The sequence below is a fragment of the Marmota monax genome, unplaced genomic scaffold (genome assembly GCF_021218885.2).
Source record: "Marmota monax isolate L192 unplaced genomic scaffold, Marmota_monax_Labrador192_F-V1.1 WCK01_AAM20220418_F8-fsc00087, whole genome shotgun sequence".
Classification (NCBI taxonomy): Eukaryota; Metazoa; Chordata; class Mammalia; order Rodentia; family Sciuridae; genus Marmota; species Marmota monax.
The window spans coordinates 221,980-246,980 of record NW_026693476.1 but is presented as its reverse complement, the minus strand read 5'-3'; the positions used below and the strand labels follow the sequence as shown (position 1 = coordinate 246,980).

Here is a 25,001-nt window from a genome sequence, read left to right as displayed (position 1 = left end):
CCCAAGGATTGAGGGCCCCTGAGCAACTTTCTGAGGGGATACAGGCAGTAGGGAGTATGAGGAGCTGCTGTTAATCAGCTAAGCTGGTTAAGGAGTCTTCCAACAACACCTGACAAGGCCTGGGCAGTAACAGTTGATGCTGGATTAGCTGCTCAAACATGTCTATCATGGATTTGCCGGTGACTGTGACATGACCAGTCTTGAGCAAAACAGCAAAGGCCCAGCATCTCATTTCCATGTGTACCCCTTGGACTCCCTAGACAGCTGGCTTTGCACCAACAGAACCTGTCTCTTCCACAGCCTTTTTTTTTTTTTTTTATTAAAAAAAGGCTGCAACCCCTGTTCTCCCCCTTCCTGTCCCTCTCTTTCCCCTACTCAGTTCAACCCCCGCCTCCCTGAACCTTTGTTATGAAGACCCTAGAAAAAGGAGTGTCCTCATCCAAGAGGGGAAAATTGTTTTAATAGAAATTTTCCTGCTAGGCATCAAACCTATAAAAAATTTTTTCATTTTCTTTTTTTGATCATGATAGCTAACACTGGCCAGGTGTGGCATGGAGGTCTGATCCACAGCTCCAGCGGGCCCCTGCCTGGATGACGATTGTAGAGCAGAGAATTGGGGGAAGCTATGTGTCACCATATTTATCTACCTTGTATTTTCCATGGTACTCAACACATGACAGAATTAAATGGACATTGGAAAGGAAATAGAGGGAACGAGACTATTCCGGTGGGCTGACGTACCTATTGGCTTGTTTGTATTTTGTGTTTTAGGTTCCAGAAAACACAAGAATCACTTCCTCCTTCTTACTTTTTTTATTTGCCATATATTAGCTCAGAACAAGATACAAAATTGAGAAATTCATGGGAAACCTTAAGAAATGAGCAAAAATATAACAGCACAGAGGTTTAATAATATAATAATAATAACAAAGCTGTAACAAATGAGCTTGATCTGGATCTTGAAGGAGACAACTGATCTGCCACATTTCTGGAGACTGGGGATTCAGGAAGAGGCCTCCTCCCCTTTCCTCCATCTCCCTCTTTCAAAAAGGGGCCCAGGTCCATAGCACCATGAGCCTGTGATAGTGACTGCAGCAGGAAGTCAAGGTAGAAGAACCTGCCAAGGATGGTCCCTCACTACAGGGCCAATGCTTATGGGGGCTACTGTGTCGTTTCTGATTTATTTACCAGCTAAGGGTGGAATTTGAAATATATGATTCGTGGGCAGAAGCGCTGCCAGCATACTTTCCCCAGGAACCAGTCCATGATTCTGTAGAAACAAAAAAATGATTCAATTGTGAGTCTCATCCTAAGCACCCTGACTCCCTGAACCTATGCCTTGGCTGAGGCACAGCTGTGCAAAGGTGCTCCCCTAACAGCATCCTGAGTTCTAGGGTGCTCTAACTGCCAGTTTAGCTTCAATCCTAAATGCCTGAGGGACCTAGCATCCATAGCCAAGTCTGGAGGGGGGGTCCCCCTTATAAGCTCTGCTTGTGATAGGAGAACAGCCTAGGCAGGCTGGAACAGTGCAGGAAAAAATCCACAGAGCTCCACACTGACGTAAGACCTTCATTTTAGCTAAAATCTCATTACAGTGAGTTCATTGCTCATGTGAATAATCAGCAGGAGAAAAGTACAAGAGCCCCAGTTTTCTCTTTATAGGCACAAGGCCATCTAGACACATGTGAAGTAAGGAGCCTGATTTAGAAATTCTCCTTGTAGGTACTTTGCATTAGGCAGAGGGGAGAGAAGAAAGGGGAGGGGGTATGGGGGTAGAAATGACAGTAGAATGAATCAGACATTATTACCCTATGTGCATATGTGACTACACAACCCTTTGTGAATCTACATCATGTACAATCTGAAAAAGGAGAAGTTGCACTTCATTTATGTATGATGTATGTACATGTATATATAATGCATTCTACTGTCATGTTAAACTAATAAGAACAAATTAAAAAAAAAAAGAAATTCTCCTTTGAAAATCCCAATAGATAAGCAGAAAGGAAGAGGGACGAGCAATTTCTCTCTGTCTCTTGTCTCTTGGCTACTGAACTAGTTAAACACATTTAATAGCTGCCTCTGTGCCACTGATTGATTTGTCCCCAAAGAACTCTATTTCAAACTCTCTGGTTATACCGAAGTCTTCTGAGCTGATTCTCAGCCTCATCCTGCAGCCCTGGCCTGTCAGTCCCCCTGTCCACTTTGCCCAGTCCCTAACATCTGAGCTACAGAACCTCAGCAGCCTAGCTGAGGAGGCTAAGCAAGAGAATGCTCCAGTGGTTAGGGTCAAACTGACGGGACCTTGTCCTGCACTTTTCTTGCCTCTTCTCATGAAGCTTATCTGTGCCTCTCCCTTATCCACCGACTTCTTCCTTTCCTCCTCCTGCTCCCTGCTCTGCCCTTGACATAACTTCTTATTCTTCCCACTTCATTTACCAAAGGAACAGAAAAAAATAATTTTAAAACTTGAGTATGGCGATTATATTCATTGAGATTTGGGGTTGTAAAAGAAATTGCTTCTTGTTCTTTCATTCTGTGTATCTATTTGATAGATACACCGAAGCAGATACACTGGGTACATGGATTACAGGATTGCAATTTTGAGTACTTGAATGCTATAAATAAATAATTCTTTCACTTTTCCTCTCACCTCAGTCCTCTTCTATTAAACTCTCTTCTCTCCCTACACTCATCCCACTAATGTCCCAAGCCTCATTTATTCTCTCCAGAAAGAATCTTGTAAAACCCAAGAATTGTCACATAGTTTTAATCTAAAGCTCCCTCCCACCAAGGCTTCTGGCTCTAGAGAACCTCACAATCCCCCAGCTCCTTAGTGACTGTCCCCAACACATTAATGGATTGCCTTTCTGAAGCCATCATCCTTGTCCCTGATTTCGTCTCCTTGGAGCAATGAGTTCCTTAGGTTCAGTGTCACTGCCAACTTCCTCTTACAGATGCTAAGTTTGTTTCTATCAAGGCTCTAGAGGAGGCTCTATCTCAGGCTCTTTTTTTAGTTAAACAAGTCTGATGTTTTTCTTCATATTCAAGATTTCAGAACATGTCCCTCTCTTTTGCCTTTCCAAGGCAAAGAGCTCCTAGAGTTTTCATTTTCCCAACTAGTACAACCCACCCCCCCCCCCACCCATAATATCAGAAGCTATGAATCTTCTCTCTCCTGGTAACAGAACTTCATATGTCACCAGAGGAAGGCATCACCACCAACCCTGCAAGCTCTCACTCATCACCTTTAGATGGGATGCCGGGCATACTTTCGGCGATGCATTTCATCCACTCGCTCTAGGTACCAAGTACCTGGGAAAAGGTTGTTTGTATCTCCAGGTGGTGAGAAATTTACTGTGGAATGAAGAAAAGGGACAAGACTCACAAAGAGGAAGAGAAAATATTAATAGGAATATTAATAGGAATGTCTACAGGTTCACAATTAAGTGATCCCGACTCAGAGTCACCTTCAATACAGCAAATAGAACACTGGACCAGCCTGGCAAGGTGGTCACTCTTGTAATCCCAAGGTCTTGGGAGGCTGAGAAAGGAGGATCACAAATTCAAGGCAAGCCTCAGAGATGTAGCAAGACCCTCAGCAAGTTAGTAAGACTCTTATCTCAAAATAAAAAATAAAAAGGCCTGGAGATGTAGCTTAGCCATAAAGCCCTTCTGGGTTCAATCCCTAGTACCAAAAAAGAAAAGAACACAGAACCAAAGAAGCGTCATCTTGGATCAGGTACTTCAGGCTACCCAGCTATTCACAATTTCATCATATGAGTTTAACGTTTTGCCACAGTAAACATGCCCTTAATCCACTAAAATCTTCACATATCCATCCCTTTGCCAGTGGGATGTAGGTTGATGTGTATCTCAGAACATCCTATTCCCTAATAAATACTACTTTCCTGGTCGTAAGAACTCTGGCTCTGGTTCATTATAGTGCTTTAGTGCTTTTTCCATTAATGGGCATCTCAGAGGGGCCAATTTTTATTTTTATTGTTTTTCTTCACTCTAGTATGTCCCTGTTCCAGATGAGATCAACGATCACTGGGTCAAGGTCTTTGGAACATTCCCAGTTCCATATATTCTTTCTCCTTTTTAGACCACTCTGAAAATCATATGCTTCAAGTTTTGCTTGATAATATCTAGTTACCATTGTTTGAAAATCTCCATCTAATCTCTCCAGTTTTTTTGTTCCTTTTCATCTATTGCTTTTGGGGAGCTTTTTTTTTTTTTTTTTTTTTTTGGTTTTTATGTTTGATGGAGAAAGGGGTCCATTGGGAGGAGATAATAATATTTGTTGATATTTGTTGATAATTTATTTAAGTCCATTAATTTATTGAATCTCTTTGAAAATCCTGCAGTTAGTGTGATTTTAGAAATGTGACATCTGAGAAAAGTTCAATCATTTTTCCCCAAAGACAAAGAGATAGTAAATGACACAGCTCAAGTTTAGATTTAGATATCTTGCTTTAAAGTCTGGGATCTTGCAACATTTAAACAGGAACATTTTCAAAGACTATCATAGCTTTCCTGGGAAAATATTGTCTGGTATGTGAAGTGTGCATAGCTATAATCCGTGCTGAGAAGCACCATGCTGCCTCCTTCTTCTTTCCAACTCTGTCTTCTGCTTCCCCTGGGTGGGAGTTTTTACTCCTTTTAACAACATATTTTGTCCTAATCATATGTCACAAAAGTCTGGACTGTGGCCCAGGATAAGCTAGATTTCTGGTGAATCCTGGATCCCCAGCTACTGGCCTGGAACACGAGAGGACTTGCCTCTCCTCCTCCTCCTCTCTTCTGCCCTCTTCCTTACCCTTGTGGAAGAATTGCTCTCTTTGGTTCATAATTTCTGTGAATTCCTCGGGAGACATGCGTTTCCGAGAGGCAAGGCGTTTGGGCAGGTCTGATATGCTATTCACCAGTGTGTCTAGTGGGGAACCTGGGGAGCCAAAGCAAGATTGTTAGGCCTTCTTTACTGTCATCATACGCTAGAACAGTGCTAGGTTCTGTGGTAGCTTGCACCCTGGGGGAAGTGTCTTAGTGTCCCTTTGACTATCAGGAAATGATAAACAACACACAGGCAGACAAACTCACTTAGTTTAGGTTAGATCTTAGATGTGCTTGGATGTGTGTCCTGGATTATACCAATCATAAAGTAATCAACAAACACTTACTGGAAATCTCAAATCCAGCAACTTGTCTCTAGCTAGTTGCAACTAAACCACTATTAACTCTCGCCTAGACTATCACACAGGAATACTCTAACTGGTCTCACTATACCCACCTTTATTCTTTCTCACCTAGTCTCTAAATAGTAGCTAGGGAAGTGCTGTAAATACATAAATTACACAAACTTACTCCCTTGCTTAAATATCTTCAATGGTCTTTTATTTGGTTTTAATCAAAACATAACAGCCTCCAGCAGGGGTGAGGCAGAAGATGGCTTCTTTCACGAGATGAATCTTGTCAGGAGTGGCTGATGAAGATCGAAGACTCACCTGGAGAAGCATCTTGGGACACTCGAAATGAAAAAAAACTTGCTGCTAAGCCAGAGCCATAGGAGAAGGCACCAATCCTGGAGCCAGCCAAGTCCTGAGCAGAGTGACTACAGGGGAAAGAAATTAAAACAAATGACACGCCAGCATTATATTTGACACTTCAAATAAAAAAAAACGATCTGCCTATCAGCCCAATCTTGTCCCCGTGTACCTCATGCAACTAGAAATGCACTCCTAGAGCTGCACACAAAGAGGGCCTTTTGGTAGATCCTGGGGACAGGCCCAGATGTAGGAAACCTTGCCAAAAGGAGAGCCAGCAAAATCCAAAACATATAAGGCACAAGGAGCACAACAGAATTTCAGGTGTAAAAGGAACTACTCCCCTCTCATGATGACAAGCAGGATTCAGTGAAGGTGCATCCAGGTGGAAGCAGGCCCCTGGACTCACCCTTAAGGCTCCCAGTTGACTGGTAATGGACTCAGATTTTTGATCACCCCCATCAGTAAAAATTTAATCAAGCTCCCCCATAAATATTTTTTTCTATGTCATATGCAATGTTTTCCTATAAACCTCATAAAATAGAAAAGTAAAACAGCTAACATTTGAGTCTGCTGAGAATTGTAGTTTTGTTTTTTAGACGCCCCCCAAAATGTAGTTTTTATTCTCATTCAAACTTTAAAAGCAGGTATTGTTATACATATTTCACAGGTATGGAAAGTGAGACACATACAGTATTACTTTTTTGGTTGTTTTTGCTGCTTTTTTTGAAACAAGGTCTCTACGTTGCCCAGGTCCCCTGACCTTGAACTCCTGGGCTCAAGCAATCCTCCTGCCTCAGTATTGCAAGTAGCTGGAACTATAGGAATAAGTCACCATGCCTGACCCAGGTTAAGTATTGTTTTCAAGGTCGAAGTTTCTAGATTTGAATCCAGGTTGTGGGCTCTAAAGCTAGAGCCTATTAACCCATAATTTCTCCTAAATACAGAGTACATAAGTAAATGAAATGAAAATATGTACCCAACTTCTATTTTTGTGCTATGCCCAAGGAGATCTTATATAGCAATCCCTTGCAATACACTTTGGAGATCACTATTTAACACAAATAGTAAGTCTGCCTATACAGACTCCTTCAAAGCAAGTTTCTTTCATCTTCTTTCCTTCTTCCTTTCCTCCCACTTCTCTCCCTTCCTTCCTTTTAAGTCTGAACCAGAAGAGGAACCGGATTTGGTTGTCTCCTCAGACCAGGGGATAGGAGAGTGTGAGGTGGGCCAGAAGAAGTACTCACTGGGACAGAAGTGAGGCCAGGCACCCGTATAGGGACGAGGTGTACATGTTCCCGTTGTGTGTGGAAAGGTAAAGGGAGGCCTTGGTTTTTTTGTTGAACGTGTCCAGAGAGGCCTTTAGAAGTGCTTTGTCCAGGTCCTTGTTGGTGTAGGTGTCTTCCAGCTTTAGCTCCCTGGAGGGAGCAGAGGTAGCAGTTCAGAGGTCACAGGAGGGGAGAGGGTACAAGGGGGAAAGAAACAGCGCCTGGAAAGGAGGCTTTGGGGTACGTATTTTTATTGCAATACTCAGACATACAGAAAATCTCAAAGAAAACACAGCACTAACAGTTCTACTATTCATAGAATTTATGGCTTATTTTTCTTGTGGAATCAATTTCTCCTTTCATAAAAGTCTATTAGAAAATCAGGAATAAAATCATATGACACATTCTGTTTAGCAAGCCTTCTTAACTCAGGATATATAGTTAGCAAACAATCATAAGCTTTGTCCATTCATTTTTGTACATTTACTAAGTATCTTCATATACAGGGAAAGAACATCTTTATATATACTATGGCCAACCTCTATGACAGATGCATTCTCTAAATCAATCTGTGTTGTATCATTTTCCAGGGGAGGAAATTGTTATATAGATTTAGATATTTATAATATAGATATATACATATAGACAGGTATGGATTGATATATATATAGATATATAGATAGATTTAATTTGTTTATATACGTGTGTGTGTGTGTGTGTGTGTGTGTGTATCTCCATGGCATTAAATCACCTTCTATAACATTATCATTATTATTCTTGTTGCTATTATTTGGAGCTGGAGATTGAACAAAGGGCCTTGCATATGCTAAGCACACTGAGCTATACCTCCAGTCCTATAACATTATTTTTAAGCATTGTAGGGTCCATGACAAGGTATATCCTACTTTAACCAATCTCCCTACTCCTGTTCCTCACTAGTTAAAATATTACAGTGAATAGCTACATGCTCTTTTAACATATGGAATTAATAAGACAAAAACTATGCACATCTATCTATAAGACTTTTTGCTCCATGTTCTCCATTACTCCTCAAAATATTGTATCAGTTTTCAATTCACTGTTATTCGTTTTCCCATAGCCTCATCAGTTCTAGGTATTCAGATTTTTTAAAGACCATGGTAACCTGCTTACATTTTTTTTTTACTATTAAGCATAGACATTTTAAAATATGATGATATGCATTTCTTCTTTGAGGAAATTTTTTGTTCATATCTTTTGTTCATTATTATTGATGAGATCTTTATATATTAAAGATATTAAGCCATTCTCTTTTGTATATGTGACACTTTGTTTTGATAGGACTGGTCTCAGAAGCTGTGCTTGTGCTAATTCTGATGTTTTAGTGTCAGGTTTTGTAGTAGTAAGCAATCGAGGAAGATGTGGGTATTTCAAAACTTGACATAAACAGACACCAAGAAGAGAAAGATTCCCTCCTCAGTGAGAATTCTTATACCACAGATACGTCTTTTCTAAATACCATAGAGTAGAGTGCCGATAAATAGCATTTTTCTTGCTTTTTGACATCTAGGGGGTGAGCTGAATTATGTTCATTTTGTAGATGAGAAATTGAGGCACAAGCAAGACATTAAGACAAGTGAGAATGGGACCTTACACCTGGGTTACCATCCTGTTCTATGATTACTTGCTTCTGTGCATCTGTGTCTATGTAGACTATGAGATCCCTCCTAGGAAAGGATCATGGAGTCACAGTAAGTACAATGTCTAGCACATATCACATGTTCAGAAAATATCTATCAATTGAATAAATGGCCACACTCCGTTTCCCCATCCCCTTTTCTTATTCTCTTTGGCTTCTTTTAGTCACTAGATGCAGAGGTGCAGGTAAACCCTGCATGCTCCCCTCAGATAACCCAAGGAGGGCCCCATGCAGATTTAGCCCACCTCTCTCTCCACGTCAGAGCCTGACAGCCTCTCTGTTGCACTGTAGGATTGCCATTTGCTCCCCCACAATAATGCCTGTAGTCCAGACTCAGGGAGTGGGGAGTCCTCCCCTTGGCTCACCCCTTGCCAGCCTCCTGGCTCCCCATAAAGGGCTTACCTAAAGGCCTCCAGCCCCTGATATAAAGCCTGGGTGTCACCACTGGATGATCGGAAGTCATTGAACATCAGGCGAGCCAGAGATTTCTGGACCATCTTGCAAAAGGGTGTGTGAAAGATCATATACTGTAAATCATCCAGGGTGAAAGGCCGGTCGATGCCAGCTGGAAAAGTAAGTGTGACAGCAAGGAGGTGACATGATGATGCACCACTTAGATCTACTCTCTGAGCTCTAACTGTCCAAAGGACTCTAAGCCTCCCAGGGAACTAGCTCCTACCTCCAGCACATGCACATAAAGCTTGTTCTATTATTATTATTATTATTATTATTATTATTATTATTATTATTATTATTTTGTTACCAGGGATTGAAACCAGGGGTGCTTTACCACTCAGCCACATCCCCAGCCCTTTTTATTTTTTTATTTTTGAAACAGGGTCTCTCTAAATTGCTTAGGCTGGCCTCAAATTTGCAATCTTCTTGCCTCAGCCCCTGAGTCACTGGGATTATAGGTGTGCACCACTGCATTCAGCTATTCGCTTATCTTACATGTATTATTATGTGAAAGAAGGGAAAGAAAGGTCTTTGTGTCTACCATTGCTAACCTCTATGGCAGATGCTGTCACTAAATCAACATTGTGTTGTATCATTTTCCAGAGAAACAATCTCTAAGTTATTAAGTGATATGTCCAGGGCCATTCCACTGGGAAAAGGTTGGTTTTGAATTCTGGCTCAGGTATCTCAGCTTGTATACTACAGTCTGTCCCTCTTATTCTAAATAGGAGGATAATGCAACTTCTGCCCTTAAGGAAGTTTAAAGTTCAGTGCTATGATTCAAAGCAGCATCCATTCAAACTTCTTATAAGAACAAGGAGCAAAATTAAAATGCCATAAGAATCTAAAAGAGATGAGAGCAATTAGTCAACAGCAATTTTATAGTGGATGGGCAAAGGTAAAGACGAGTCAACTCCTTACCCATGGGTATCACCTGTGGTAGGCAGTACCCATCCAGGTCAGTGGAAAGGAACAAAAAAGAAGTTGCGCTCTGATGCTTAAGTTCATGTCTTCTCTCACCTTAAACCTGTTTTTACCAACGCCCATTTAGCTATAACTAAACTGGTAATAATACTTCTTCAAAAAGTGGATTTTTCTGCATTTTAAAAAAATACTCATTTTCTGATTATCAAAGCAAGTGCATATTTTTAACAGGAAAATTCAGAAAGTATTCAGGTGAATATAAAAAAAATCAACCTATAATGTCATCCTCCAGAGAAAAATCACTGGTAACACTTAATATTTTTAAAATGTAAGTAAGACTTTTCAACATCAATCATACTACAAACTAGAAACCAAACCAGGCACAGTGGCGCACGTCTATAATCCCAGCAGCTCAGGAGGCTGAGGCAGGAGGATTATAAATTCAAAGCCAGCCTCAGCAACTTAGTAAGGCCCTGAGCAACTTAAAAGAGGTGAGAGCAATTAGTCAACAGCAATTTTACACTAGATGGGCTAAATATCTCAAAATAAAAAAATAAAATGTTCTGGGTATGTGGCTCAGTGGTTAAGTACCTCTGGGTTCAACAAACAAAACAGAAAACTACAAACCAAGAATCAAATCACACCTGACTTAAACAGAAATAAATCCCAATCCCAGAAGGATGTGGCCACTCTTTCTTAAGAGTATCTTCCCAGATAGGGGACGCACTGGTTTCATATTTGTGGCTTTAGCCCTGGATTGCTTATTTTATTAATTTTTTTAACCTTAAGTTATAGGCAATTTTGTACTTGAATTTGAATGACCTTCAAATGGATTTTTGCACAGACCCAGGAAGAGTCTAGAAGGGGATTTAAAATATTTTTCTTGACATCATTTTCAGGGAAGGAGAAAAGAAACCTAATCTTAAGCTTTTTACACACTCTTGGCTCATGGAAATAGAGCCCCCCGCTTTCTGCTCTCTGAATCCCTTACCTTGCTTCCACTGTTTTTGGATTTTCTGGCGGTATGATGTGTAACATCGATCCAAGGCCCTCAAGTAGCACTGGATGGACAGTTTCCCGTCCACCATCGGGTACTCTGAGGCCAAATTCGGCTTGTAGAAGTCATATGCATTCTCCATATGGGTTCCCCTAAGCCCTGTAAAGGCACACAGAGGGCTTCAGAGACCACACAGTGCAGGTCACCTTACACAGAAAGGATGGGAGAACCGTGTGAAAGGATCTCCCTGTGTTTTATTCGTCTCCCCTGCCAAGACCATGCCTACTCAAATCTCTTACATATTCCAAAGGAGCTGAAAGACGGTTGTCTTTACATAAATGAGGTTTACAGTTCCCTCACTCCATCTATGTGGGCTTATGAAAACCTGGAATAGAAGTCAGAATTCTCAAAGGAAGATTTACTTCGTATCCAGTTCTCCTCTTTCTTGCCAATACCCAGTTTAGTTCCCTAGGTTTTCTTCATCAGCATCTGCACCACTCATTGCATGCATCATTATCCTAATGCACGATGATGTAGAAGAAGAAATCTCTCTGATTCCCCTTTTCTCTTCCTCCCCACCTTCTGCTCCCAAGAACAGAATTTTGGAGGCAGGCGACACCATCCTCAAACCCATACCACTTCCCTGAGTAGCAATTTGGGATTAGGATCTATGGGTTTGGCTATGCCATGCACAATCTCTTGGTTACAGATTACTACAAACCTTGCTCCAGGGCTAGAGGGGCCTTGGGCCCAATCAGCATTGCCACAGCTCCAGCCCCACCTGTGGGGCGAGCATTACCATTGGGATAGACGGCGATGTCTCCACAGACCACCAGTGCATAGCGACCTGCAAAGACAGGCAAGAAGTCATTTTATCACTGACAAATCTAGAATAGACTGAGTGCCTACCATGTGCCAGGCACAAATTTAGGAACTGGAAATAGAGGAAACAAAACAAAACAAAACAAAAAATTCCCAATCCTATGAAGTTTATACTGTAGCAAAACTCATGATGGATTTGAAATGCAAAGTCAAAACTCAGTGGCCTTGCATTCTAGCTGCTGAATGCTCATTTATTCAGAATTCTGCTCCTGAATTTAATAAAAAAATTATTTACTGGCACTTGTGGAGACAACTTAGGTTCATATCAATCACCTTATAACCCTCCACAATCCTGAACTATCTCCCAAATCATAGAAGGAAGGCCAAGAAATAGGGAGGGAAACTAACATTTAAAATACCAGCTAGACAAAAGTTACCTTTAAACAGTTCTTCAAAATGCCTAATGAGGCAGTTAATATCTACACTCATGGATGAAGATGTTGCCCTCCAAAAACATTAAGTAATTTGTCTCAGGTCGACAAATATAGAATTCAAGAGTCAAACCAAGTTCTGACTGGATCCTAAAACCATGTACCCTGAAGAGTTTATGTTGAATAACCACAATTCCTGCAAATGATTCACAGTACCTAACTCTGTGACAGAATATTATTCATTCCACTCTTATCCAATAGAAGTACTGTCATCAAAAGTCAAATCTAGGGCTGGGAATATAGCTCAGTTGATAAGAGTGCTTGCCTTGCATGCACAAAGCTGTGGGTTCAATCCCCAGCATCACAAAAAAAAAAAAAAAAAATCAAAACTATAGGACAGACATGTTAGGGATTTTAGTGTTCTATCTAACCCATGAGTAAGCCCCCAACATTCACCCCAATCCTGTGTTGGAAACAAGATTTTCATATAATTTAAACCTCACGATAATCCTATATAGCAGATATAATAAACTCCTCTTTATAGGTGAAGAAACTGAGGCCCTAAGAACTTCAGTCACTTGTCCAAAACCACATAGCTAAATGGTAAGATAAAGATTCAGAGTGAGGATACCTACCCACATTCGTGAAGTCCAAGGACCTTCTCTTAAGAATCAAAACAATCCCAACAAAAAGTTTTGCTTTTTCCCCCGAGTGGTGTGTGTACATGTGTGTGTATATGTGTTTACACACACATATGTATTCATGTATATATATATTTCCACATACATTGTGCAAAATTGAGAAACTATAGGAAAAAACTTAGAAACAATTCAGAAAAACACTAGAATCTGACTACCTAAAAAGCAATACTTCTATCAGAAACAAAGTAAAAAGAAAATAACTTGTAAAATATTTACAAGATTTACAAACAACAATACCTATTTTCCTTCATTTATAAAGGTCTTATAACAATGGCCTGAAATACTGTAAAAAATATTCAAGGTATCTTATAATACGAGAAAAGCAAATAGAAATCACTATGATTTTAATTATTAAATTGACAAAGTTGAAAAGGCTTGAAAACATGTATTGCAGAAATGCAGTTTAACCCAATATTTTGTAGATCAATTTGGTACATTTTAAACAAACCTTTAAATAGATATATCCCACAATTCAACTTTTGGAATTCTATTTTTATACCATACTTCTGCATGTAAACCTATTGTAAAGTGTTAAAAAACTTTAATTATAAAACTTTAATTATAAAAATCTAAATATCCATCAGTATAAAATGAATTAAATAAAGTTTGCCATATCCATCAATAGAATATACTATGTAGCTTTTTTAAAAATGATGCAGCCAGGCACAGTGGTGCACGCCTGTAATCCCAGCAGCTTGTGAGGCTGAGGCAGGAGGATGGCGAGTTCAAAGCCAGCCTCAGCAACAGTGAGGCACTAAGCAACTCAGTGAGACCCTGTCTCTAAATAAAATACAAAATAGGGCTGGGGATGTGGCTCAGTGGTCCAGTGCCCCTGAGTTTAGTCCCCAGTAACCGCCCCCCCCCTTCAATAAAGAAAGAAACTTCTAAACTCCCATCAACATCAAAATTTTATGATTATTCTTATAATAATTAACATTGACAATGGTTCTCAAGGTTTTTAGTCCTAGTTTTAAGCTCAGCAAACAGAGTACCTTGATGGGCAAGTTACTGTGTTTCATATACATGTGGATTATTTTATTCAAAGTTTCTTACCAGCCCTGCAAGGCAGATAGGCAAATAAGAACCCTGAGGTTCCAAGAGGTGAAGGGATTTGTCAGCAATTACTGAGAGAGCTAGGGTTTCCAACTTTCATCTTGTACTGTTTCCCTTTGTGATTTTTGTCCTATCACAACTGGTGGTATTCCTCCAGTTTAGCTTTGAGGGAAGATATAAATAAGACACAAGGTATTGTTAATAAATTAAGCAAAATCAATATCCTAGGAGTCAAGCAAGAGAGAAAGAGCAAAATATTATGCTAACAGTTTTTCCTGTGATTCTCTGCCATAGAATTTTTTTCTCTACTATATAAATTTGTATGAACCTTTCACCATCACCAATCTCTCAGAGACTTAGGAAATATTTAAGAGAAATAGGTACAGTAAAGGGAGAAATATATTGGATTGGATTTGTGTCTTGCCTCTGCTCTCCCTGCAGGTTAGCTATCAGATCTTTCATTTTATTGTCTGAGATGTAACACCCACATCCTCCTCTGCTGTAAGGAGTAAATGAACAGCTATGTGAACTCGCTACCTGACTAACTGTATAAAGCTATCCACGTCTAAGTGGTTATTTACACTGTGGCTGTTGGATGATAGCGGCAGCTATGTGAATGAGTTATCTTTCCCTCCTGAGATGAAGCCCCCTGAGGAATTAAGAACAAATCTGATAAGATTCAGCCTCCAACCCAAGCTCCTTTCTTACATAATGCCCCTGGAAGGCACTTACCATCCCAGTAGCTGGACTCCATCCAGTTGGCAGCATTGAAGAGGGAGGCAGTGCCACCATAGCATGCATTGGTGGTATCTATGCCCTCAATGTCAGTGTTGCCAGAATCCTGGAAGAGTTCCATGAGCACTGTCTTGACAGCCTTGGACTTGTCAATGATGGTCTCCGTGCCCACTTCCAGCCGGCCCACAGCATCCCATGGGAGCTGTGTGCGCTCCATCAGCCGCTGTACCACTGTCAGACAGAGGGAGTTGATGTCCTCCTGGACTGAGCAAAAGCCCATATGAGTTTGGCCCAAGCCCACTGTGTACTTCCCTGCCTCCACATTGTTGTACTTCTCCAAGTCAGTCTGGTCCACGTATTGGGCTGGGAAGTAGACCTCCATGGCAAGGATGCCCACATCTTTTGGCCAAGTATCTGTTTTGGCCAGGGGGACGGCAGAGAGACTGGAAAACCTGTGGTGAAGACAGCAATCATAATTCCTCTAATAGTCTGCAGCCAATTTCCTCAAGAAACAGTATTATAGCAACCATTAAATTCATGTTTTAGTATGTTTTGAAGCTATGTTATCAAATGAGTAAAAGTTTAGTATTTTCTGTTGAATTAATACTTCTACTAGGGAGGTGACATCATCAAGATGGTTGACTAGGAGTACATGGGTGCTTCCCTCTACAAGGAAAAACTAGCAATTTTATGGGCATATTTTAGATAGAAGAATGCTAGTGTGAAATGGGAATGTGGCAAAGACATTGCAGAGCATGGAGCATGGAGATACATGATAACCTTATGAAGAGGGGAACTAAACAATAGCACCTATCTTTCTATCCACCCTGAACAAAGAGGGCTTTTACTCAGTGGGAAAAGGGTAAGCAGGAGGCAACCAGAAATCCTAACTCATCTTATGATATTTGCTATTGGAAAAGTCTGTAGCCCTTGCAGACTCTTAGCCAAGTGTATGGCATTGCTGGTTTATTACACTCCTATATTGCCCCAAAGAAAGAGCCCCATTCACACAGTGCCTTCCCTCACCCGTGCTCCTGCTGCATAGTGTTACCTTGAGATCCTGCCCAATTCAGGTTCTATGAAACTGCTGGGCAACTGCCCCCATCAGCTTGGCCAGCCCAATCCAGTTAAACAGCTGTGTGGCCCTGTTTACCCACTTTCAGCCCTAGGAAGCAGATGGGTAAATAGTCATCCCTAAGTGGCTCATCTCACAAAGGCCCTGGGAAGCAGCCAGGTGGCCCTATCTATCTTCCTGAAGCCCTCAAGAAATAGTTGAGAAGTTCAGCTGAGCTCACTAAAACCCTGGGAAGCAGATAAGCAGACTGGAGATCACATAATGACATCCATAGCCTTTAGCCCTTACAGGTGCCCTGTCTGGGCTCACTGGTACTGCTCAGGTCTTGTGTAGTCATCAGATATTGGCAAGCAACCCACCTCACTTCTGAACATGCAGTGCCACACATGCCTCGGCCCTGCAGAGTGAACTTGTCCCCACACCATCTGTGGAAACTAACAGAAGCCCCCCACACCACCACACACACACAGAGCACCAAACCTAGAGCTGCTCCTTACCTAAGAAAGCAGCATTCCATCTAATGATATGATCCTGTAACTGCTATAGCCCAATGATATCACTGACATTAATTACAGCTGATGAAGCTACAATAGTCACTACATTAAAGTGCCCACCTGGAACCAACCCAGTTCAGCATATCTAACCAATACCATGTGACACACAATGAGGAGAAAGTCTTTTACCATGAAAGTCACAGTTTCTTGATCCACCAGATGCACAAATACCAATGTAGGGACACTGGAAGCATGAAAACCAAGGTAATGTGACACGTGTAAAGGAACAAAATAACTCTGGAAACAAACCCCAAAGAAAAGGAAAATAATGAATTGCCTGAAAAAGAATAAAAAACAATGATTTTTAAGGAAACTTTATGAGATACAAAAGAATATAGACAATTCAATGAAATTAGAGAGATAATTCATGACATAAATGAGAAATCCAACAAAGAGGTAAGATCATTTAAAAAAACCCAAAGGAGAATATTGGAGCTAAAAATATAAAAATATAATTGAGAGCCTCAACAGCATAATAGTGAGAAGAAATAATGTAATAATTTCTGAACCTGAAAATACAGGTCTTTTAAAATAACACAGAGAAGAAGAAGGAGGGGGAGGAAGAGGAGGAGGATGAGAGGAAGAAGAAGGATGAGGAGGAGGAGAAGGAGGAGGAAGAGAAACAAAAATTAATGAAGAAAGCCTTTGAGACTTATGTGATGTATATGCCAGCAAACTTTTGCATTATGGGTGTTCCAGGATAAGAGACAAGAAATGACCCAGGAAATCTATTCTATAAAATGAAACTGACAAAATCTTGGAAAACATGTGAATGTTCAGATTCAGAAAACTCAAAGCACCCCTAGTGGATTGGACGAAAACACACACACACACACACAAACAGCAAGAGAAATGTGTCAAGTTACATATAAGGAAGTCTCCATTAGACCAAAAACATATTTCTCAGCAGAAACATGAGCTAGAGAAATCTGATAAATTGCCAACCAAGTGTACTATAACCAGCAAAGGTATCCTTCAAAAGAGAAAAAAAATAAAGTCTTTCCAAACAACAACAAAACTTGAGTGTATTTATCACCACCAGATTAGCCCCATAAAGAATGCTGAAGAGAGTCCTACACTAGAAGTGAAGTGATAACCACTACTATGAAAATATCCAGAAGTACAAAACTTCATAGTAGAGCAGATACACAAAAGAGAATAAAACCCTATCAATATGGAAAAACATCAAACAATAGACAAAATGACCAGAAAAAATTAACAAAATGCTTTTGCTTATCAACGGTAACCTTGAATGGAAATATTTAATTTCTAAATTAAAAGATATAGACGGGCTGAATAGATTTAACAAAAACAAAATTCAATGATATGCTCTGTAAAAGAAACTCTCTTCACCAGGAAATACACAAATCAACTGACTGTGAAAGCATAGAAAAAGATGTACAATGTAAATGGAAACCAAAACTAATCAGGAAACCAAAATTACCAGATGGAACTGACTATAAGTCAAAATTTGTAGAAAGTGCTATCGAGGCTCACTATACAATAAGGGAATCAATTCAATAAGAGGAGATAATTTTGAATATATATAACCCAATTCAGGAGCACTCAGTTGTATAAAGCAAACACTATTAGATCAAAAAGGAGAAATCGACTATAACACAACAATAATGGGCAACTTCACCTCCCCACATTCATCCATGGACAAATGACCCAGACAAAAAAAAAGGGAACAAAGAAACAACAGAGTTAAAACTAGACTATGGCCCAAATAAATTTAAGAGACATTTATAGGATATTTTGGCTGCAGAATACACATTCTTCACATCAGTATCTGGCACATTCTCCAGGGTAGACCTTTATTATAAGCAAACAAAATCAGTCTTAATAAATTCAAAAAACTTGAAATCATAGCACGTATCTTCTCTAACCACATGGAATAATACTAGAAATCAACAGCAGGAGGCTCCTTAGAAATTGTAAAACTACATGGAAATTAAACAACATTCTCTTGAATGAGCAGTAGGTCAATGGAGAAATCCAAAGGGAAATTTTAAAATTTCTTGAAACAAATGAAAATGAAAATATACAGCAAGAGTGGTACTAAGGATAACGTTTACAGCAATAAATGCCTACATCAAACCAACAGAAATATTCCAAATGAACAACCCAATGACACAACTGAAGAAATTGGGGAGGCAATAACAAACCAAACCCCAAATTAGATATCGAGAGCAGAAATAAGTGAAATAAAGACTTAAAAAAATACAAAAGATGAATAAAACATAGAGTTGGTTTTTTGAAAAGAAAAATAAGATTCACAAACCTTTAGCTAGACTAACCAAGAAAAAATAGAGAAGACCCAAATAAATAAAATCAGAGATGGAAAAGAAGATATCACATCGAACACCACAGGAATACAAAGGATCGTTAGGGATTATTATGAACATCTACAGGTCAACAAACTGGAAAACCTAGAACAAACTGACAAATTTCTGGACACATACAACCTACTAAAATTGAACCATGTGGACAAAGAAAACCTGAAGAAACCAGTTTCAAGTAATAAGGATGAATAAGTAGTAAAAAGTCTCCCAACAAATAAAAAAGCCATACTTGGCTTCACCATTAAATTTTATCAAAACTCCAAAAGAGAACAATGTCACTCAGTTTTTAAAATGTCACTCTTATTACTTCCCCCTTTCCTCCTTTTTTCTTTTTCCCACTCAAGAACATAATCACCATTTTCCTGCTCCTTAAGGACATTTTCTGCTTATTCCATCCTGTCTGCTTTTGGGGACACTCAACCCAGGGCTGACAGACAATAGTGAACCAGACATCCTGTGTGCCCAGGAAGAGGCAGACATTGTCACAGATCAACAGATAGTGGAGCAAGCCACCTGCAAGATCACAGAGGGCAGAGAGAAAAATGGGGGTCAGTAGAAGAGGGAAGAGAATCTGTTTCCTTTCTGGACCCAATACATTTCTCTTCAGCCTGACTCTCCAATTCTCTTGGTGAAAAATCTGAAGTTTCTCCTCCCAGCTGCAAGTGTAGAGCTCACCAAGTCCACTTCCCACAGGCTCCCGTGGGGAAAGCACTTGAGCACTGGACACTTCAGTGACACTCTTTACTGTACAGATGGTGAAATCAGGGCACACCTTGGTGAAATCATGTGCTCAGGGGAACATCATAGTTTTTCATGTGTTAGAAATATTCCATCCCTTCACTTCCTTGGGTTCCTGACTTATAACATTATCTCTATGCCATAAGAGCTGTAGCTTATATTAAATGGTTCTATTCCTCATTTCAGGATTCTGTGCCTCTGGAAGCACCAGATTCAGGAAGGTCACTTTGAGGGACTGCTGGGAGGCAAAGCTGGATCCTGTGATCACAAGACAGCAGGCAAAGTGATAACATGCTCATCAATATTTGTCAGGACAGGTTTGCAGTTCATTTATCTGCCCTATTTATTTGGTGCCCCCCAAATAAATGGAATTTGTACTTTCAAATATTTATGGAGGAGCTTCCCAGTACCTAGGAGCTAATGGTTAGCCAGCCCTTGAAGCTGCCAACATGGCTGGCTTTCCCCAGCTTCCTTCTCACTCTGCCTCTCCTAGGCTGACTTCCTTCCTCTTTTCCCAACTAGCAATCTGTGGCTCAAGGAGAGTTTCCAAGAACCAGTCATTTGGTATCTTTGTAATTGTCTTAGTAGGACAATTTCTGGACATGGATTTCAGAGGCTTGAAAACAAAGATTATTTCAAGGTTTCCGGAAGCATCAGGACATTGGAGTGAAGAGTGTCCTTCTAATCTTTCATTTTCTCTGCGAAATAATCACTCTAATTTAAAATCTGTTTGTTCTGGTTTCACTTCCTTCAAGAACGTGCACCAAACCTTTCTTCCTTTACTCCGTCTTGCCTCCTTCAAAATGAACTATTACAGGCCAGGCACTCTGCTGGCCTGGGGGTAAAGGGGTTGTATAAAAAAGAGGACAAGGTTCATGATGATGTCCTTTATCCGGCAAGAAATGAGATGAGCAGGTGCATAACCCAACTACCAGGTGGAATGTGGTGAGGACCACAAAAAAAGATATGGGCAAAATCCTGCAGTTCAAAGGAAGCAGAGATTTGCATGGGTGGGAAGATAAGGAAAGGCTTCATGAGAGAGGCTGCATTTGAGATCAGCCCTGGTGGATGGGGAAGTTTCTGCTGATGAAGAACTGGAAGGAGATGAAAGGGTCGTTGTCACAGCAGGGGCGATGGAACAGACTACGGAACCTGGAGAGGAGGGTGGGTAGGGGAGGAGGGAACAATAGTGAGAAACATAAGACAGTTGGGGCCATGACCTTGCTTAACTTCTTTAGAAGCAGAGAAGCAGGTACTAAGGCAGGAATAGTTCTTGGGTTGGACTTAAAACTGAACAGGTTGGATTAGAGGAGCTAGATATTTGGAGAAAATGTGACCCATTATGAGCATTCTTGGTATTAGTTCAGACCACAGATAATGGAGTTAGATGCAAATGAGGATTCTAAGAGTTTGAGTCAAAGATATCTGAACACTGAGGACTGAGGTTTGTCTTTTGGTTACTGGCCAACTGTTGCTTATTGAAATAGGCAAACCCATGCTAATTGCTTCTCTACAAATACAGAGACAAGTTAAATTCTGAGCTGGGGTATGTAATGGTTTGGCAAAGGTGGGTGGGATAGGAGGGATGTAAATGATGATGAAGTCATGAGGAAAATAAGGGGGCTAATGAGCATTAGCCTCTCCCCCCACCATATCCATGTATGCAGGTTCCCAGTGTCAGGTAAGAGAAGACACTAGCACAAAATCTTTTTTCTACGTGTTCAGTATGTATGGAGTGCTGAGTAAAAATTCAAGAAAAGATAGGGCTAGTCCTGAGATGTAGTTGATGATTTGGGGACTAGATAATAACACACAGTTGGCTGGAAGTCCAAGGCACTAACTACAGCTGTTACCATCATCACTGGGAGATTGCAGACACTTAGAAGAGACTGAGTAGATATCTACAAAGAAAAGAAATATGTGTATTCTTCTTGCCCAAGCACATGCATGCACACACGTAAACAAGTTACATGCTTTATCTTTACATTTCATTTCCCCCTTGTATAAAATTAGAGCACCAAGAAGCACAGCTTCTTATCCTCAGTCCACTTTGCATTTTGCTGAAGCAACTTAAATTCAGTGGTCTTACTAATATGGTAGTTGCATAATCCTGAGGGGCTTGTCAGGAGCAGGACAGGGGTAGTAGTCAAAGAGTAGAGGAGAGGAGAGAGAGACGTGGATCCTGATACTGATAATTTTACTGTTTGTTGCAGCTGGCAGGGTAAATGATGCTATTGTCCCCAAACAGCATGTGTCAGGGGTTTGGGGTCCTCCAATTCTAGAGTAGAAATGGGCCTGTCTGTTTAAGGATGAGGTAACTGAGACGCTGATAAGCTGCTTCTCTAAGGCTGTGCACAAATCTTGCCAACTTTTGACTGGGATTCTAGTAATCTTTTGACAGATTACTTCTCAAACAGTAATCTGTTCAGACCCTGGGGAGAAGGCGACTCACCTTTGGTGGGCTGCTGGGAGCAGGCGAGCAGGTGTGAGGGAAGCCTCCTGCATCACTCTTCCCACCTGCAAGACCCGCCTCACTGGAGTCAACAGCCGCTGCATTTCCAGAGAAGCAAGCAGACAAGCTAACAGTTCACAGTCCTTGGGAGAGATGCCCAGCAAAGATTGGTTGGGCTTTATAGAGCCCTAGAACTTCTGCCTCAGGAAGCCCCGCCTCAGCTTGGCTCAGCCTGCTTCTAAAACTGGGCCAAAGGTCTCCCTCAGAACATGGGTGAGTCAAAGAAAAACATCATCTGTCCAACATGTACACAGTTGCCCTATTCCTGGGTGTGTGTGGGAATGGTTCTTCCTTTCTCAGTCTCTCCTGGGAGCTTTGTTTTTGTCCAGCTACCTAATAGGGAGGTTTTGATGTTTCTTCTAACACATCTGTGGAAACCCCAACTGGCCTTTCTTGGACCCTGACTCCTCATCTGAGTGATGAGATATATATTGTCCATAATCCTCTTGGTGGTGTTAGTTATTACTGGTTTCATGTATTATGCATTATAAGAAAATTTTTAAATAAAGTACAGTGACTAAAAGGTTTTTCAGGCATGGAGCTTGCAATCCCAGCAACTCAGGTGACTGAGACAGGAGGGTTGCAAGTTCAAGGCTGAACTTGACAACTTAATGAGTTCCTGTCTCAAAAAAAAAAAAAAAAAAAAAAAAAAAAAGGTCTGGGGACACAGCTCCCTGGAGTTAATCTCCAGTACTAAAACAAAGACAAAACAAACAAACAAACAAACAAAAAGAAAACAAAGAAAAGAAAAATCTTTCAAAACTAAAGGAAATTAATCTTTTAATAGTAGCTCTTCAAGGGCTGGGGATGTGGCTCAAGCGGTATCACGCTCACCTGGCATGCGCGGGGTGCTGGGTTCGATCCTCAGCACCACATAAAAAAATAAAATAAAAATAAAGATGTTGTGTCCACTGAAAACTGAAAAATAAATATTAAAAAATTCTCTCTCTCTCTCTCTCTCTCTCTCTCTCTCTCAAAAAATAGTAGTTCTTCAAGTAGTTGGGAGTGGGTATTGGCACAGAGGCAAAGAACTGTGTGTAAGATTATATTGAACTAGTTACATTTCTTCTACCTTTATTGCCATCATTTTGTTTGTATAGTTCTAACACAATTTCCATTTGGGGTGTGATTAGTGCTGTAGTAGATGTATAGAACTCCCAAAAGAGGTTACTGCCATTTGATGTTCAAGCTCTCCTAAGGAAAAAGATTTATTTAAAAAATGATATAGCTGGTTGTTAGAGTGCTTGCCTAGCATATGTGAGGCACTGGGTTCAATCCTCAGCACCACATAAAAATAAAATATAGGTATTGTGTTCATCTACTATAAAAATATTTTTAGAAAATGATATCAGAAATATGTAGAAAGATGTGATTTTTTTTCCTCCCCAAAACTTACAGCTAGTGAGTTGCAGAGTAGGGCCCAAACTTATCTTTTGACTTTAGATTCTAGTCTTTCCATGCTGTTCTTCTACTTCTCAATAGAAAATTTCCTGCTGATATTCTAAGTGAATCTCTCATAGCATCAATCTCCCTCTCCCCCTCTTGCAGTACTGGGAATCAAACTCAGGGTCTTATGCATACTAACCAAGTGTTCTACCACTTAGCTACATCACCAGCCCTTCCTCTATCTTTTATGAGGGTCATGTATTCACTTATTAGTTCATTCAGCTAACCACTCTTCTCTAATATAACACTAGGGAGGACACAGAAGATCGAAAGTGATTTTTATATTGGGGAGACAGAGTTTCCTGAAAACAGAGAACTTCTAGGCGTCCCTAAAAGTCTGAGACCCCTAGGTCTTCTATCATCTTTAGGTTCTTGTCTCCATGCATCTTGGTTCATTACTATTCTAACTCAGTCTCCCACCTCATTCTGTCACTCCAATGAGTCTTTTGCAAAGTTCTATCATCAAGAAACTACTTTATTACCTATCCCTTCTCTGAAATGCCCATTGTTTCTTGTCTATGTCAACCTGAAGCTCTTTCAAATGGTGTGTGCTTTTTTTCCTCCCAAGCCCCACACCCTGGCCACAAACACTCAGTGCATTTCAGCGCTTAGAAAAAGGCATGTATCCTCTTTGCTCTCTGTTGATACTCCAGAATATTTTTGCTCTCCATGTTCTCAAAAATCCCCACTGACTTAAAGCACACACCATCAGTCTGGCAACCGAGGGCACCTTTGTTCTTATAGTCCACTAAGAGTCTTGCTCTACTTCCCCCATTCATAAAGAGTTAAGCACATGGATCAAGCCTTCCTCTCCACCATCAGTCCTCTCATCCACCTTGGCCATTTGGTAAAGCTCTCCTTTCCATGTTCTTATCCTGCCATGACTTCAGCTTCTCTCTCCTTGGTGATAAGCTTGACTTATTATTACAGTACCCATACCACCTCCAAAATTTCATTTTCATGTATCCCAATTTCTAACAACTTCTATTTTTCCAGCTCACTTTTAAAATACCTTCATCTTTGCTTCCCCTGGGACCACCATTGATTCTCCTAGTTTTGCACCCTTTATCATAGCTCATGACATCTTTTCTTTCCTTACTCAGCTCAGGTTAGCCATGGTGCATATCATAAATAATTCCTTGGATACATTTTGCCATTAATTCTCTTTGACCCAGCAAACCTTCTTCTGTGTATAAACCCAGCTCCTGATCTATTCTAAACTTGCAGCTGAGCACCTAACACGGGCGAATTAGAACACAATGTCATATTGACTGCTAAGCTTTACATTTACAAACATGCTCCTCAAGTGGACAGACGCTTAGCATAGCCTGATCATTCTACTGCATTTTTTCAATCCCAAGAGGGCTAGTAACAATGTTCCTTTTGTCTTGATCCCCTCTCTGCTTGTTCTCAGCTGATCACTTTGACCTTTGTTTCATTGAGAACATAGCAGCAATCAGAAAAGGGCTACTCCAATTCCCATTAACAAGTTCAGCAACCTGCCTTTATTTGCAGTCCCTACTCTACCTTCTCTCTGTTCCTACAGAGAGGAACCAGCCCCGTTTTGGTGCAGGGCCAAAGTCACACTTATACAGTGATTACTTGCCTCTTTTCTGCATAAGGACGGTCCTACAGTTATCCTCCCTCTTTCTTGTGTTCAATTTTCCCTTTCTACTAGGTTATTTTTATCTTATTGTTCTTGCATCATCCCATCTTTAAA

General features: G+C 40.5%; 1 protein-coding gene across 1 annotated transcript; it reads right to left on the bottom strand.

Annotated features, from left to right (window-relative positions):
- Positions 1 to 798: 798 nt before the first annotated feature.
- On the bottom strand, positions 799 to 21,950 carry Hmgcs2 (3-hydroxy-3-methylglutaryl-CoA synthase 2). Its single transcript, XM_046458157.2, has 10 exons — positions 21,776 to 21,950; positions 14,609 to 15,063; positions 11,591 to 11,716; positions 10,864 to 11,028; positions 8,895 to 9,057; positions 6,794 to 6,964; positions 5,508 to 5,614; positions 4,823 to 4,948; positions 3,249 to 3,357; positions 799 to 1,270 (listed from the first exon to the last, which is right to left on the bottom strand). Exons 1-9 carry the CDS (start codon positions 21,877 to 21,879, stop codon positions 3,251 to 3,253), a joined length of 1,524 nt encoding a protein of 507 aa, XP_046314113.1. The 5' UTR covers positions 21,880 to 21,950; the 3' UTR covers positions 799 to 1,270; positions 3,249 to 3,250.
- Between the last annotated feature and the right edge of the window lie 3,051 nt (positions 21,951 to 25,001).